Source organism: Polyergus mexicanus, unplaced genomic scaffold, assembly GCF_030449975.1.
Source record: "Polyergus mexicanus isolate NDT 795.1 unplaced genomic scaffold, iyPolMexi1.0 SCAF_8, whole genome shotgun sequence".
In the NCBI taxonomy this organism is placed as follows: domain Eukaryota; kingdom Metazoa; phylum Arthropoda; class Insecta; order Hymenoptera; family Formicidae; genus Polyergus; species Polyergus mexicanus.
In genome coordinates this window covers 2,733,376-2,748,557 of record NW_027223328.1, presented here as the reverse complement: position 1 = coordinate 2,748,557, position 15,182 = coordinate 2,733,376, and the positions used below count along the sequence as shown (strand labels likewise).

Here is a 15,182-nt window from a genome sequence, read left to right as displayed (position 1 = left end):
CGTTTGTTGTAGATGTATATGCAATAACTTTTCAAATGTAGGAAACCTCAATAAAAAAGAAAAAAATACAAAAAAATTTTTCATCAATAAATTATATCTTTTGTTCTTTGTACTAATAAAATCACTGTGCGTGTAAAAAAAAGCTGATATAACTAAATATATATACATAAATTTGTACTGTTATATATATATATATATATATATATATATATATATATATATATATATATATACATATGTATATATGTATATACATCACGCATAATATAAGGAATGTATTGACTGGAAGATAATGTATGATTAAAATTTCTATCTCTGAGAAAAAACCTATAATGCCTAATTAATTAAAGCTTAATGATTAAATTATGTGCAAATTAAACAAATCAATTTGCTGTACATATTTTGTTTTGTATACAATTAACTGTCTTCAAATTTGTAGGAAGATTTGACAGTTTGTATACAACATATTGTGTAAAGAATTAATTTCAATATCTAATTGTGTTCTACTTATCAAAACCAACCAGATTTAGAATGACGGTTTTACAGATTGTGGATAGAATCCAAAATTATATCTGAGTTGTTCAAGGAATACAAATGTGAGAATGGTTTGCGGTGCTAATCGAATAAATGCAGGTACATAGCCCTAGAGTAAAAAAGAATTACTCGTTGAAAAAATTGTATGCTCATAATTATTTTAAAAATGTTCAAAGGAAAAAAAATTCCTTTAATGATACTTACTTTAAAGAAAGCCAGTGGTCCAAGTTTGGCAGTATATAAGAAAAGTTCCATTAGATTCTATATAGAAAATAAATGTAAAATATAAGTTGTATATTTCATAAAATCTATTGATTATTTGAATACATATACTTACTTTGAATTCTCCAGGCTTAGCATTCATTGCTCGTGTCTTTAGAACATCTAAAGGTTGTGTTAGTGTTGTTGCAATAGCGCCCTTTGCATTAACATAAAAGATGATATCAGATCAGCTTTTAAATACAAGATGAATTTAAAGTTTTTTCTTTCAATAGAGACTTACAGCCGATACACTGGATAAAACATGCGTTGAAGGATTATCCCGAAAATAGCCAGTTTGTAACAACATTGTTTTAATCTGATCATAAAAACTTAATTGACCGATAGTCATCAGCGCTGCTCTCATGGTCGCGGTCGAACATCCACTAAACAATTGTCGAACACCCTCTTGTTGAATTACACGAAACAATCCATCCAAAGCATGTTTATAGCTGCAATAAAAAGAGAGATATATATAAATTAATAAGAGTGGCACAATTAAAGTATAATATATAAATAAATACATATAATAATATTAAAATTTTTACTTTCTTCTTAATTCTGGTGCTAATTTGATATCATTCTGCATGCGTACATTAATCACATCGCCGGGAGTCCCAAAAACACCGCCCGTAGCACCGGAAACTCCAGCCAATAAGAGCTTTTGATAAAAAGGTAATGGACGATCAGGTGTTTCAAACGTTTGTTTGCCGACCTATTATATTTAACAATATGACCTGTGTATAATAAATTAAGAAAAAAATAGCATTTATGTGTATACAGATAATGTATATAAGTTTCTTCATGTATTTACCTCGTAAGCACCAAATCTTATTGTAGAATAAGTAAGCTGGCGAAGTAGGGAAGCACTAAGTCCATTGTATAAAGCTAATATTCCCTGTTTTTTAATTATTCCAACAGTCGAACGTACTATTGATATTTTACCTTCCTGCTGAGTTTGCAAATGGACCTAGAAAAAATTAAGATTTATGTACAAATAATTAAGTCTTAATTTAAAAATTTCTTTAACATGCCTCTATACATATATTTAACAAGAATCAACATTTATTAATAACTTGAGAGAAAGATAATGAGAGAAACAAAAATAATTACTTATTGTATAAAATGTTGATATTTAAATATTGATTAGCATAAATATAATGATACGATTTATATATTATATCTATTAATAGATCATTCTTATTGACAATTAAAAAATAGGCTAAAAACTAAACTGAGTTAAGAAAAATGTAAATAAAACCTTTAGTAAATCCAAAGGATGAGTCACACATGCAGCAGCTGCAGAAGAAACACCACCAAAGTACCAACGTGATAATTTCTTACTTTTATCAGCCATTGTTTATTTATTTTTTCAACTTATAAGTTAAGCAGCTACTAGGAACATATTTATAGCACTGCGTAAACAGAGAAAAAAACTGATTAAGATATGTACATAAAGATTTCTATTTAAAAAATGTAAAATTAATTCCACTTACCTTTTTTCTGATTATATCAATAGAACAAAGCATTAATATAGTTTATTCATTATGTAGGAATGGCAGTCTCTCTCTCCACTATATGTGCAGCATTATAATAATAATTTATAGTACAAAAATAAATCTGAAATATTATAATAACAAAACGTTAATAATATGAAATACAAAGAATATATATATATATAATATGTATAATATATAAAAGTTGTATACACTTTTTTAAAAAACAAAAAACAAATAGCTTAAAGAATGTATGAATTTTCTCTACAATACAGCCGATCATACAACAAATATTAAATATTCGAAAATATTTATATTTTTTTCTTGCAAAAATTACTGTATAAAATCCATGAATCTTTCAGTTCCTTCATATTAGATGAAAGTCTTGGCCAAAACGATTATACGAGCGGTGCTAAAATTAAAACCAACACGATAAGTAACGACTTTGCGATAGTGGGAATACCGATTCTCCCAAGTAAATGCAAATATACGCGCGATTCGCACATATATATCTCTAGCAAAAGAGAGAGAGAGCAACTTTAGGAATATATAAACGAGGTTTAGCTCTCTCGTTCGCTATTTACAAAATCTTTGCTTTAGAATGCGCATAAGTAAAAAAGAAAAAGAGAAAAAAACGTAAGAGTTCGAAATCGTTCCATCAGGCAATTGGCATATTAATAATTTATTTATATAATCGATGCAGATTCAAACGTGTATTAAGTCTGCATATATTAGAACTACTCATTAACTATATATACGTCATTATAACTATATAGACATATGTTGCCCGAGTGTTTTTTAAATTAATAATATAATATATATTAACAATTATTAGCGTTCTTTGAAAATCGCAGATGGTTCTATGATTTTTATATGGGCTCTCGATTATCGGCAAGCGCAAAATAGTTTATTAAAAATTTCTGAAAAATATTAACGCAAGACGTGCTTACTATTTTTCACACGATAATCGTTGGTACTGCTGGCGACGTCGTATGACATACTCCGACCCCGACAACAACTGGAACTCGACTGACGTAAGACATTCTGGAAACCGGAGAAGTGGAGGGTGGAACGGTGGCGGCGCACCGCGCACGATCAGCTGATAGCCACGTGTAATACCACCTCCCGTTAATGGAATTGCAAGTCCCCAATAGGGCAGATATCCATAAAGCAAGTGGAACATATGCTCGTCCCCCAATCTTTTATCACTGGCGCGTTCGCTTATCAACAGCGACGAAGGCTGAAATGGCGATAAATGACTATGTCATCGGTTTGCACGATGAGTTTGATCGAATAAATTAGCGAGTCGCAATTAGGGAACGCCGTGTTATTTTCTTCAATTAACATAAAAAGGATCCAACGAAGTTGTTAAATGGTCTTGTTACCAAATGTATAAAAATATCACATGCTGGTCTAGAATTTCTAGTTTTCTTAATATATATGGCACTCCGTTTATGTGTTCTCTCTTTTATAATTAAAATAAAACAGATATATATATTATATTATAATTTTAATTTTAATCATTTCATGAGCATATGTTATTTATTATAAAGAAACATATATGAGAACGTAAAGTTCTAGAAATCTAGAAATTTTTATTTATATAGAAAACGATATTCTACGTATAGTACACAAGAGAGAGAGAGAGAGAGAGAGAGAGAGAGAGAGAGAGAGAGAGAGAGAGAGAGAGAGAGAGAGAGAGAGAGAGAGAGAGAGAGAGGAACTATATATATATATATATATATATATATATATATATATATATATTAACTAATTTTTTCTTTACAAAAAGTCCAACAGTATATTAATTATTGCTTTGCGCATTCAAAAATTAAATCTTTCCCTTTTTTTTTATTATATATTTTTTAGACTTCTTGACTTTCGTGTTTTTCAATCTATTACGCTTATTATCTATATATAATATACTCTAAATGCACCAGATATTTTGAGCAAGGCTGGCTTGTGCGCGTGTAGTACAAGCGTTGGTGTTAGTAGACAGCTGATTATGGCTGTGCTATATTTTATTTGAACAACTAGTATGTAGTAGTAATAGTGTGTCAAGATGAAGGAGTGTGCATATATGAATGATTTTTCAGTATCATTCATTGTCAGTATGTAAGGCAATCTGTATCGAAATATACATTTATACGAAAATTTCGTAAAAAAAATACTGATCTTCATCTCGTAACACTAACCTTGAGTGACTGGCTTTAAGAACTAGAGTTTAGTTCATTCTACAGAAGAGAGTAGACTTATATAGGTTATAAAAACATACCGCAAGACACTGGGTATAACCCGGCGATTTATCCGGTTAGGAATATTATATAAATATAATATATAAATTATATAAATATAATTATTTCTCGTGAAATATACATATATAATAATAATGATAATGCATTTTTAACTTTCAGTTTATTATGGCTAGTGCAATGGAAATGGTATGCAACACTCTTGGAATTGATAGAGTAAACATGGACGGTAAAATAATCTTGATTGAAGAGCAACATGGTACCAATGCAAACTTCTTGGTAAATGCCATCCTATCGCACGCGTTAAAGCAGATGAATGCTGTTTGTCTCGTTTTATGTCATAATACCTTTAGCCACTATCACAACATTGGTATGAGACTTGGTTATAACCTTCTGGCTTTGAAGGAAAAAGGTCAGGTAACTGTTGTCGAGCCAATGAAGATTATAGCCACCAATATCGCTGATATGCATAAGGATTCTGTGGATACAGAGAAAATGATAATCCCAGATGCCATTTCCACTGAGAATATAGATATTGCGCATAGACTTTTTACATGTGTTAGAGAGAAATACAATGAAGCAATAAAATTCGACGAGTCTGTTGTTGTTATTTTCGATGATATAAATCATCTACTTGATTTTGGTCTCAGTGTATACGACGTTATGTACTTTGTAAGATACTTAAGGTCATTTCTAGCATTACATCCTTTGTCACAGCTTTGTATTCTTACGCACACATATCAAGATGATTCGCAGACTTCAAATACAGATGTAGTCGTTAATGCCTTGAAACATATGGCGCATCTATGCGTTACAACTCAACCATTTAAGACAGGGCACTCCAGTGATGCATCCGGAAAATTAACTATTTACTGGAGAATAGATTCCATTAGGTCAAAATATCACTGGGCCGAGAAAACAACGCATTTATTCAAGTTGTTGGATTGGCAAGTGAAAATTGGTGCGCCTGGTGCAGCATCTATTCTATCATAGATAATTGTATGATCATTTTATATTCAATTCTTGATAATTACTTTTTCTGCAATATTTTATATTGAATTTGTATATATTTCTACAATACATCGAAATAAATTTAAAAAATTTATTCATTTTTATTAAGAATGAAGAAAATCTATTTATTTATATATTTATTTTCTATATCTATTTATTTATTTATATATATATATATATATATATATATATATATTTTTTTTTTTTTTTCTCTCCTTCGTGGGAGAAAAGATTCAATTTAATCATGAGATACACTGGTCAGGCATGAAATCTCAAAAAGCAGAGATAGACATACTTCACACAACACACATCACTATATGTTCAGTTTTTATTTATGCTTTATTACATATATAATGTCAGTGTATTTTTGTCATAAAAAAATAGTGTGCTTTTCGTTTATCAGATAAATGGGCACAAAGCAGAGTATCTATGAAAAAGCCGGTACTTTGGATTATTATAAATTCAGCGCGAAAGAATATGCACTGGTTAAGAAAGTATGGTCAGGTATTGAAATTAACCCGCAATTTCATGGTAACGCTTGTCTTAGGAGGTGTGTAATAACGCATATTAATAAATAAAAAGGGAATTTTATATTTTTAATTGTGACAAACAATGATTGAAAAAATTCATATCATCTCTTTCGATGGGTTTTCAGCTTTTGCGAGACTCATCCGCAATACGTGAAATTTTTCACTCAGGAATCGAAATTGCATTTGAGCTTTGATACACGCGTTACGGCCAAATTTGCCGTAATTATGGAAACTATGGGATATCTTCTGCTGGATTTTAATAAGAAACCGAAACAATTGGATCGATTAGTCGGTTACATAGCTATGGTACATAAGGACATGCAATTAGATGAGCAAGATATGCGTGTACGTAGAGTTTTCATTATTTTGTCGACGCAAACAATATAATAAATTCTCTTAGAAATTTTAATGAGAGATAAATCGATCATTGATCAATCATCGTCATCGACATTTTGCCGAATCTTTCGTTTAGAACCTCGTGACATCCTTATTTGATTACTTGTCGCGAACATATCCCACGCAGATGACTGTGGAATGCCAGGGAGCGATGTCCAAGTTTATGGAGAGCGTTATAAAAGAGCTCTTCGTAAAAATGAAAATCTTCCGCAATTACGATGTCGCGCAATCGGAAGTGACAACGCGATCGAAATTGGTAAAGGATGCACATAACTTGATATCGAGACAATGGCGTTGAATAAAACACTTATTATCTAAATTCTATCGCATCACACATCAATTTTATATTGGAGAATGCTACGTGAAAAATGCGTTCTTTTAAAAATATTATGTTCATAAAATTTGTTCGCATTTTTCGTTTAAAAATCATATAGAAGAAAGCAATATTTTTGTATCAATTTCATATTGTCTATATAAAAATTTGTGCATATATATACACTATTGAAATAATTATATATTATTTCCATCATGCATTATACACATTCAATGTATTTTCGACATAATCATATATAAAAAAAGATAGTCCTCGAATTTATTTACAATTAGTCAAACTTTGATATTCTTTAAATATCAGGACTGAAGAACCCATTTATTCTCAAATTTCTCTTAAATATTCATTCATATTTTAATTTAATGTATTTATTCATATTCTAATTTAATTTAATTTAATTTAATTTTAGTTTAATGCGAAGACTGTAAATATTGCACAACGTTTTTATTATTTCACACAGATACGCGATGGATATCCTAGGATAGCACAAGGATATTCGTTGAATACGTTTGTCGTATTTTTTATTATTCGTTTCATTCGCGCGGACTATAATCAACTCGATCAATTTCCTCCGATAGCGTAGCCGTGGGGACGATGCCCACTCTTCGCCGAACCTCCGATATTCGGCAAGACCAAGTTGTATTGGGATGAATGGAAGAAGCAGTGGGACACGCGGATGAAAGAATGGGCGGCACAGGCAGCACACGTCGCTCAAGAGCCGAGTGAACCGATCTCCACAAACGATACGTCGGTATTGAAATCGAGGAATGATTTCAACAATGAAAACGAGATAAATATCGGCTTGTTGCAACGGAAGGCCTCCGAATTGGTACGGAAACGAACTGGCTCGGACATATCCGCTTCCAGGCTGGCGGTAAATTATTTTCACATATCTGTGACTCATTTCAGGATCAACAGATAAAATTATTTCAACAATATCCGTTTCTTTCTGGCCTAAAAGTTTCACTTGATCCTTCAGGGTATTTCGATTAATAGCAATATAAAAATAGTGTTTCAAGAATAAATTCGAAATATTTATCGAGATATTCTGTAATATTTTTTTTTTTATATTCTTACTAGTAACTGAGATATTTACGGGTTGACTGAAATCTTCTAACGTACGGTATCACTTTTCAGCTGTTAAGTCTTAGCAAGACGATCACCGCTGAGCGTTTGCCAGAGCGAATTATTAGCCCGCCAAGACGGGCTGAAAAAGAACGTCCTCAGCGGCGCGTTTCACTTCGTCTTCCGGAAACTGCGAGTACTTCTCGTGAAAGACATCGCGCTAAAAGTTTTACTCAAGACGTTTCGAAATCGCAAGACGATGCGACATTAAACATGATCATGGATCGCCTAAAGCTTGGCGAAACCATCCCCGACAATGAAATGATCGAGCAGCAGGAATCATCTGAAATCGCTGCCGTTAAGCTGCACAGTACTGCTCGCGAGAGACGTCGAGAACGTTTCAATGTCGACCTAAAATGTTGAAGAAGAAAGGTAAAGGACACATTTTATACAATATTAAATATAATACGCTTTTAAAGTGGTATCTATCATCGATTTCATATCGCAAATCATTAAAGCACATATCATAGTTTCTCGATATCATTATGTAGAGTGCAAATTACGAAAAATAAAAATGTACGTTTGTTTAATCTTAATTTTTATAAGCTTACAATTTTTTATCAAAGTACAATAATAAAAATTAGACAAATATATATATTAAATAATAATAAAAATTTATTATTATTTTTATTAATTGATAAATATAATTTTTTTTAAATAAATAATATGATTAATTTTGGATAAATGCGATATAATAGATATTCCCGTAGAAGAAACTATGAATTCTTACCTCAACTACCTGGTTCACGATCATCACTTCTCGCTCGAGAAACCTTGTAACGACCGTCGTCGTTGTGCGCGAATCGCATCGATTTTATGTTGTCGTCACTCGCTATTCGACGAAGTTTCTTGTCGCTGATGTAAAAGAAATGAAGAATTGGATTAATAAGAGTATATAAAACAAGATATATAAATGAGAAAAAGAGAATATATAAGATAGACATAAATTTATATTACTGAAACAGCTAAAGTTCTGCCGTTCTCTGAATTAATAAAATGTTGTTTTGTGAAAAACGCGTTTTTCGAGTGCGTTCTTCTGTATACATAGTATGCAATACCCTGTGTATTAATCGTCATGCGAATGAGGTGGAAATTTCTTACTAATTTCGCGAATTCGCCGCCGATATCGGCGGAAATAAGGCGGCCGGAGAAATTAACGGTTGTACTACTGGTCCCATCACGTGCTCCGCTTCCTCTTGCGGTTCGTGAATCGGTGGTAATGGCGAGTCCCAATCAGAATCCGTGGAACTGTTTTTCAACAACATTTTTGTTTAATATATGCGTTACGCATTTAATATACGTAATTTTTCTCGAACGAGGCGAGAATTTAATTTTGAGAATAGTCTTGCTAATTCCGTTAAAGAAAAAATCGACTTTATTTACCTGCTGGCTATTCTCATGTCGCTGCTGAGATTGTTATAGCTGAGCCTGCTGGATATAGGCGGCAATCTCCCGCGACTGAACGACGACACAGTCGGAGACACGACGAGATCGCCGAGGCTGCTGTCGATGTACGTCGCGGCCTGAATTTCTTGCTGATACAAAGCATAAAGATTCTGCAGGTCGGCCGGGAGCGTCAGATGGCCATCTGAATTGAATTTTATAGAGAAAGAAATTTATATCAAATAATTTTTCAGATACAATTAAAGAAGAATATTATATACACCGACTTTCCATGATCCGCCGTTGCCTGGTGATGATTTCATCGGAGATCTGTCGCTGTCGATCGTAACGGAGCAGTAGCAGCTCGCGACGTCTAAGCTCGTGCTGTTTAACCAGCCTCTCGCTTTGCAACATCATTTTGTCCGCCTCGAGTTCGTGGACTCGCAGCATCAACGCCAACAGCTCACGTTCCTCGTCCGAGTTAATACGCAACGGCAATTCCTGAAAAAATGAACAGCATTTTTTTTAGATCGGATTTTGAGAACTTAGAATTTAACAACTAGATCGAGATGTTATTTTATTAACTCATTATCGTAATGATAAAAAGAAGCAATATAATAAAACTTGTGTACTACGAGTTTTTATTATATTGTTTATTTTTATCAGGATCTATTATTTTTTTGTTTCTCTCTTTTTTTAAATTTTACTTTTAATCGAGATTATAATTAAAATAATAAAAGTTAAAGAAATTCTCTTACATCTTCGAGCTCAGCGCTACGTTTTCGACATATCTCGAGTTCTTTCTCCGCGACGACGCGCATCTCGGTGTATCTCTCCCGCTCCTTTATGATTTCCGTCAGTTCCGTCCACGCTTGCTGTATTGCTGCATCATCTTCCAGATCGTCCTTTAAGAGATCTAAGCGGTCATTAAGATATTGTCTTTACTGTGAGTAATTCGGCGAGCTAGTTTATCGAGCTAATCGATATTTGGTAGATTCTCGTGAATTTAATTTTCTGTTTAGTTTCTTAAATTCTTTAAAATCTTGGATATTTTTTTCCTTCAAATAATTTGTAGATGAAGTGGGAAATAAATTAAATTAAAACTAAAGAGAAAAATACTTGCTTTTTCAAATTAAATATTTTTTATATAATAATATTTGTAAAGGGAATACGGATTTATATGAATATGACAAAAGTTAAAAATTCGTTTTTTTAAAATTCTTAACAATGGTGTTCAACTTTTTCATTTGCAATAAATCTTTGTCCAATATATGATAATCAATATCATATCTTTTCTATATTATATTATATCAATAGCTCAATTTGCTCACCCACGTCGTCTGTTTCATCCACTTGATAGTCCGTCTCTGGACGATCTGTCTCGGAATCCCGCGTTTTTCCATAAACCCTGTTGTTCTTCGATTCCCAATGCGAGATTATGGAATGTTGCTGTTCGGCGGCGATATTCAGACTCAGTAGATGACTGTCCAGTTCCATTAATTTTCTCCTATGAAATTAAACGATCCTTATATGTATCTTGAGTTCCGATCATTGATACGAATCGCAAAGCGTTAGCAATAGTCAGAGGTTCAAGATTAATTTATTAAATATTAGTTGAGATATAAAAGGTAAATATTCAATGTCTATATGGTATTTATTATTATCTTTTTGCGCACACGTACCTCAGACGCATCTGTTCCTTAAAAGCAAACACGATCTTCTCTCTTAACGATCTGAAATCATTGTCGTGCGCGTTATCTGACATTTTCTCCTCCGATTCTTTTCTCTTTGGTCTATCACCTTTCATCTTGTTTCGCAAACGCGAGATCTCATTCTTCAAATCGCTGATTATGTCGTGGTACTGCGCGACGTGCAGATAACTAACATTCAGCACGTTCTGCTCGACCTTATTAGAGATCCTGTTGGCGCGATCCGCGTACATCAGGGTATTCTTGCTTTCATCGCGATGCGCGCTCGACGGCGACACGTGGACGATCATGACAGTTCGGCAATTGCCGCTTAGGGTGTCCTTCAGCAATCGCGTAAGCTTGGAATCGCGATAATTTACATATCGCGCACCACCGGATAGCGCGTTGATGCAGTTGCCTAGCGCTAGAAGTGATCTATTAATATGCGCACCCTCTTGCAGCCTTTTGCCTTTGTTCTGTAACATTAAATCGAATGAAATTTTGGCGGTATTTCTTACGATTTATCCAGCGGATAAATTCTGAGAAACTAAACAAACTCTGTTCTTAGCATTTCCTCTCAATCTATTCTTATCCTACTTTAATAGTAAAATAAAAATGTTTTAGAAATTCCGCATAATAATGTTTTTATTCGACACAGAGCAAGGGAAGATAAAAACAGAGATGCCAAGAAGAGGGAAATATACAAAATACAATAGCTATAAATAGTATTTCAAAATGAAATGAGAGTTACAAAGTAATAATGTTTATGAATTTAGAATATGAAAAAAATAATCATAAATGCTATAAAATTGACAACAACAAAAAAGATCGATTTACTTTGGTTTGCTTCGCTCGCTCGGATCCAGCGAGATCTATCATGAATAATCTCCCTTGCTTTATTTTAGTGTGCAGACACTTATCACTATCCTGGATCGAATGAGAGGACTGTCTGACCGTGACGCTGAGGAGTGCATGACTTCGCGACGAGGTTTTATTCGCGGCTGTTGGTTCTATCGTTCTCGCTTTGTTACCTCTGTGTAACAGCTGCATAACCTGCGAACAAAATAAATAAAATAAAATAAATAATTAAATAAATCGTTCGTAAATTTTTAATCAATTCTTAAATTCGCATAATATATTATAAACAGTCGTCATACTTCTTCAGTCGAATTGGTAGAGATTTCCGTCAATCCTGAAACTTGAATGTTGCGACCCTTCGTATCGTCGCGTAGATCCAGGTATCCCGAACTGGGATTCAAAAGATCGCGAATGTTCTCGTTGTAAATCTCCATGTATGACATTGTTACCTATATGATAGGATAAAAATGTAAGGTGTTTCACGATTATAATTAAAGAGACAACAGAAGAATTCGTTGCGTTTTTAAAACTGTTCAAGGAAGCTATTATTCGACGATTCTTGAAGTAGACAAATCTATTTTGCATTAAATTCTGTGTCGGATGAATAAACATTTAATTGTTTGAAACATGATGAAAATAATCAAGAAATGATAAAATTATTTGCGAAAGAAACGCATGTATACACTCTATACAATGCATCGATAATAAAACAGTCACAAAATTTAAAAAGCTGTAATTTGAAAAAAATTGGAAGAAATTTTTCCGATTAAAAAAACTCACCGTAAATTTCGCGTCGTCCGGTAATTTTTTGGCCGCTAAGAAAATGTCATTCAGAGCACGTACCATGATCCCAGGATTCGATGACGTCCCTACCATTGTATGCGTTTTTCCCGAACCTGTCGCACCATACGCAAATACAGTGGCGTTGTAACCATTGAGAACATCTTGTGCCAAATTTTTCGTCGTCTTTTCGTAGACCTCTTCCTGAAAGAATTACAATAATACGTTTTTGTAAATATAATATATTTTAATAAAAGATTTAGTATATATAATATCTTAAGTCGACAATTAAAATAAGTAATATAATTTGCCTGGGTAGAGTTCTCTTCAAAAACTACATCGTAGAGATATTGTCGCAGCGCAGCACGTTTTTGCTTATCACCGTCTTGATCCTCCAGCATCACCATCTGAAAATTCAGTATCACACGAAATATTTTTGAGAAATTTTTCGAATTTGCGCAAATTAAATTAGCATAAATAAATATGCACTCGTTTACTCTAATTTTAGAAAATTGAATTAGTAATACAGTAAAAATAAATTGATACGCAAACTTACTTTATTGTTAACAGCGTGCAAACATCTGGTATCGTTTTCGTTATGAGCCAAGGGACGGATACGAACGGCGACCTGCAATTAAAATACGACGATGTATTATCAAGGGTATAAGATAATCATAATTATTTTGGGGTCTATGAACGAAGGAAAGAATTAAGAATCTTTTTATTCATTTTCTTTTATTACTCTTGTCTGTCGATTTACAGTTAATGACAGTTTTTTTTTTGCAGAATTTTTTGTTTTACTAATAGTTTTTTAGGAATCGCGTCGTTTTCGTAGAGATCCTAAACTGACGTTGCGATGCTGAATTTTTTACAATGACGGATTTCATTTTTGTAGAGAAAGATGGTATTGCTCATGTGTTTAACAGCTTATGAATTAGATCTAATTATTCGAAATTGAATAATAGTTGAAGAGTAGTTTGACCTGATATTATAAAAACATAAAAAAATGTTAGGGATACAAGATGATACATTTGAAAATATTTGATGTAGTAAAGTGATTTTCTACTATATAAAACGTGAAAAATATTTAACACAAGATATTGATTTTTTAATTACTTTAATACTTTTATTAAAAAAATCGACATTTAGATATATATATAAAAAATGCAACAATATTGCAATTATATCTTGAAGCTGCATCGATGCATCTTATGAAAAAAATATGATAGAATGATAGTTTATATTAAAGATAATTTTTGTGTGTAGTCGATTGTCTTTTCTATTAATTAAAAATAATATTTGTGTGTGTGTTGATATATGATTTCATTAATTTCAAATGGATCACGTACCATGAGTTTCTGCTCCAACACTCTTCGATCTCCGCGATCTTTAAATTCGTTCACGCTGCTGCTGCTACTGCTGCTGCTACCACTGCTATATTGCGTCATTTTTGCACAATGTAATTATTCTACGCTTTGTCGTGAAAATTGAGATCAACTGTTTCGACCCGTCCAACAATATTAATGAGAGACGCGACCAATGATTGATTTAGAGACGCCCCGTTTATATAAAGTATCTACACGTGTATGAGATTCATATCGCTATGCAATTATTTTCGCTTCGATCACATCAATATTCATCGTCGAACTTTTCGCACACAAATAAAAAAATTTTGTACGAATAATTTTATAATTTGGTAAATCGTTGATGGCAAAAATTGAAGAGGCTTAATTGTCAAAACGAAGAAGCACTGTAGAAAAAAATGTAGAAGAAGAGAATATTATTTAAAAGATTTTTACGTGATATATTTTCTTCTGTAGTGATATAAAATACGCATTGTTAATAAATAATTAAATATACGTCACGACTGATAATTGGATATGCGTGTGCAATGTGCATTTAGTCAAACATATTCAAAAAGTAGTCGATAGTAGGTATATGTTATCGCGACACAGTCAGCCGACTAACTGAAGCACCTGTTCACCTGTACACATGTAAAGGTATCTACGAGGCCTATCACGTAAGGGTACGTAAGGTATATTTTCGCGTGTCGCGACATTCGACCGGGGATCTGCATTAACGATGCCGATATTAATGCATAATGTGACAAACTGTTGCTGTCACATCACAGAAAATATTAAAGTAAAAGATCCATATATTTGTAATAATCTACGATAACATAAAAATATTTATATTTATACATATCTCGGGACAAAACATAAAACATCTATATAATACGTGTCTAATATATTGAAAATTGGGAGATGATCGATGTCAATGATAAGATGCGATACCGATGCAAAGTATTGTAACAATATTAGAAAAAAATTGTTACTTTTCAAGAGACTTGTTTTTTATACCGTATGAAATGTTTTATTGGAACATATATCATAATTACGAGAGTCCAAAATTATACAAATCAATATCGGCATAAAACTTTATTTCATTTTGAACAATAAATATTTTTTATATAATCTGTTTTGGAGATAAAACGTAATTGCATTTCTCGCCGGAAAAAAATGCAGTTATAATACTATCCA

At 32.7% G+C, this 15,182-nt stretch overlaps 4 protein-coding genes across 4 annotated transcripts; 2 read left to right on the top strand and 2 right to left on the bottom strand.

Annotated features, from left to right (window-relative positions):
* Positions 1-288: 288 nt before the first annotated feature.
* Positions 289-3,327, bottom strand: Dic1 (Dicarboxylate carrier 1). Its single transcript, XM_070300076.1, has 9 exons — positions 3,239-3,327; positions 2,289-2,412; positions 2,054-2,207; positions 1,607-1,762; positions 1,341-1,507; positions 1,037-1,244; positions 872-952; positions 739-795; positions 289-643 (listed from the first exon to the last, which is right to left on the bottom strand). The coding sequence occupies exons 3-9, from the start codon at positions 2,147-2,149 to the stop codon at positions 527-529; spliced, it is 882 nt and encodes a 293-aa protein (XP_070156177.1). The 5' UTR covers positions 2,150-2,207; positions 2,289-2,412; positions 3,239-3,327; the 3' UTR covers positions 289-526.
* A 976-nt stretch (positions 3,328-4,303) lies between these two features.
* On the top strand, positions 4,304-6,038 carry Elp6 (Elongator complex protein 6). Its single transcript, XM_070300005.1, has 3 exons — positions 4,304-4,598; positions 4,703-5,539; positions 5,955-6,038. Exon 2 carries the CDS (start codon positions 4,709-4,711, stop codon positions 5,531-5,533), a length of 825 nt encoding a protein of 274 aa, XP_070156106.1. The 5' UTR covers positions 4,304-4,598; positions 4,703-4,708; the 3' UTR covers positions 5,534-5,539; positions 5,955-6,038.
* On the top strand, positions 5,742-8,305 carry LOC138935433 (uncharacterized). The gene is made up of 5 exons (XM_070300004.1): positions 5,742-6,101; positions 6,207-6,426; positions 6,554-6,733; positions 7,392-7,682; positions 7,946-8,305. Exons 1-5 carry the CDS (start codon positions 5,959-5,961, stop codon positions 8,294-8,296), a joined length of 1,185 nt encoding a protein of 394 aa, XP_070156105.1. The 5' UTR covers positions 5,742-5,958; the 3' UTR covers positions 8,297-8,305.
* On the bottom strand, positions 7,045-14,389 carry LOC138935432 (kinesin-like protein KIF19). Its single transcript, XM_070300003.1, has 14 exons — positions 13,992-14,389; positions 13,199-13,270; positions 12,954-13,049; positions 12,643-12,846; positions 12,162-12,311; positions 11,842-12,057; positions 10,999-11,480; positions 10,648-10,823; positions 10,075-10,232; positions 9,604-9,817; positions 9,317-9,521; positions 9,035-9,181; positions 8,664-8,788; positions 7,045-8,284 (listed from the first exon to the last, which is right to left on the bottom strand). Exons 1-13 carry the CDS (start codon positions 14,088-14,090, stop codon positions 8,665-8,667), a joined length of 2,343 nt encoding a protein of 780 aa, XP_070156104.1. The 5' UTR covers positions 14,091-14,389; the 3' UTR covers positions 7,045-8,284; position 8,664.
* Positions 14,390-15,182: the final 793 nt, after the last annotated feature.

Bases quoted from the DNA above. Each gene is read 5' to 3' on its own strand.
- Dic1 (XM_070300076.1), bottom strand. From the start codon at position 2,149: ATGGCTGATAAAAGTAAGAAATTATCACGTTGGTACTTTGGTGGTGTT. The intron at 1,763-2,053 runs GTTTTATTTACA...AATTTTTTCTAG, and splicing joins ATCCTTTGGATTTACTAAAG to GTCCATTTGCAAACTCAGCA. The intron at 1,245-1,340 runs GTAAAAATTTTA...TTTTTATTGCAG, and splicing joins GCACCAGAATTAAGAAGAAA to CTATAAACATGCTTTGGATG.
- Elp6 (XM_070300005.1), top strand. From the start codon at position 4,709: ATGGCTAGTGCAATGGAAATGGTATGCAACACTCTTGGAATTGATAGA.
- LOC138935433 (XM_070300004.1), top strand. From the start codon at position 5,959: ATGGGCACAAAGCAGAGTATCTATGAAAAAGCCGGTACTTTGGATTAT. The intron at 6,427-6,553 runs GTACGTAGAGTT...TCTTTCGTTTAG, and splicing joins TAGATGAGCAAGATATGCGT to AACCTCGTGACATCCTTATT. The intron at 7,683-7,945 runs GTAAATTATTTT...ATCACTTTTCAG, and splicing joins TATCCGCTTCCAGGCTGGCG to CTGTTAAGTCTTAGCAAGAC.
- LOC138935432 (XM_070300003.1), bottom strand. From the start codon at position 14,090: ATGACGCAATATAGCAGTGGTAGCAGCAGCAGTAGCAGCAGCAGCGTG. The intron at 11,481-11,841 runs GTAAATCGATCT...TTAATGTTACAG, and splicing joins AGCGAGCGAAGCAAACCAAA to AACAAAGGCAAAAGGCTGCA. The intron at 9,522-9,603 runs GTCGGTGTATAT...AATTCAATTCAG, and splicing joins GCAACGGCGGATCATGGAAA to ATGGCCATCTGACGCTCCCG.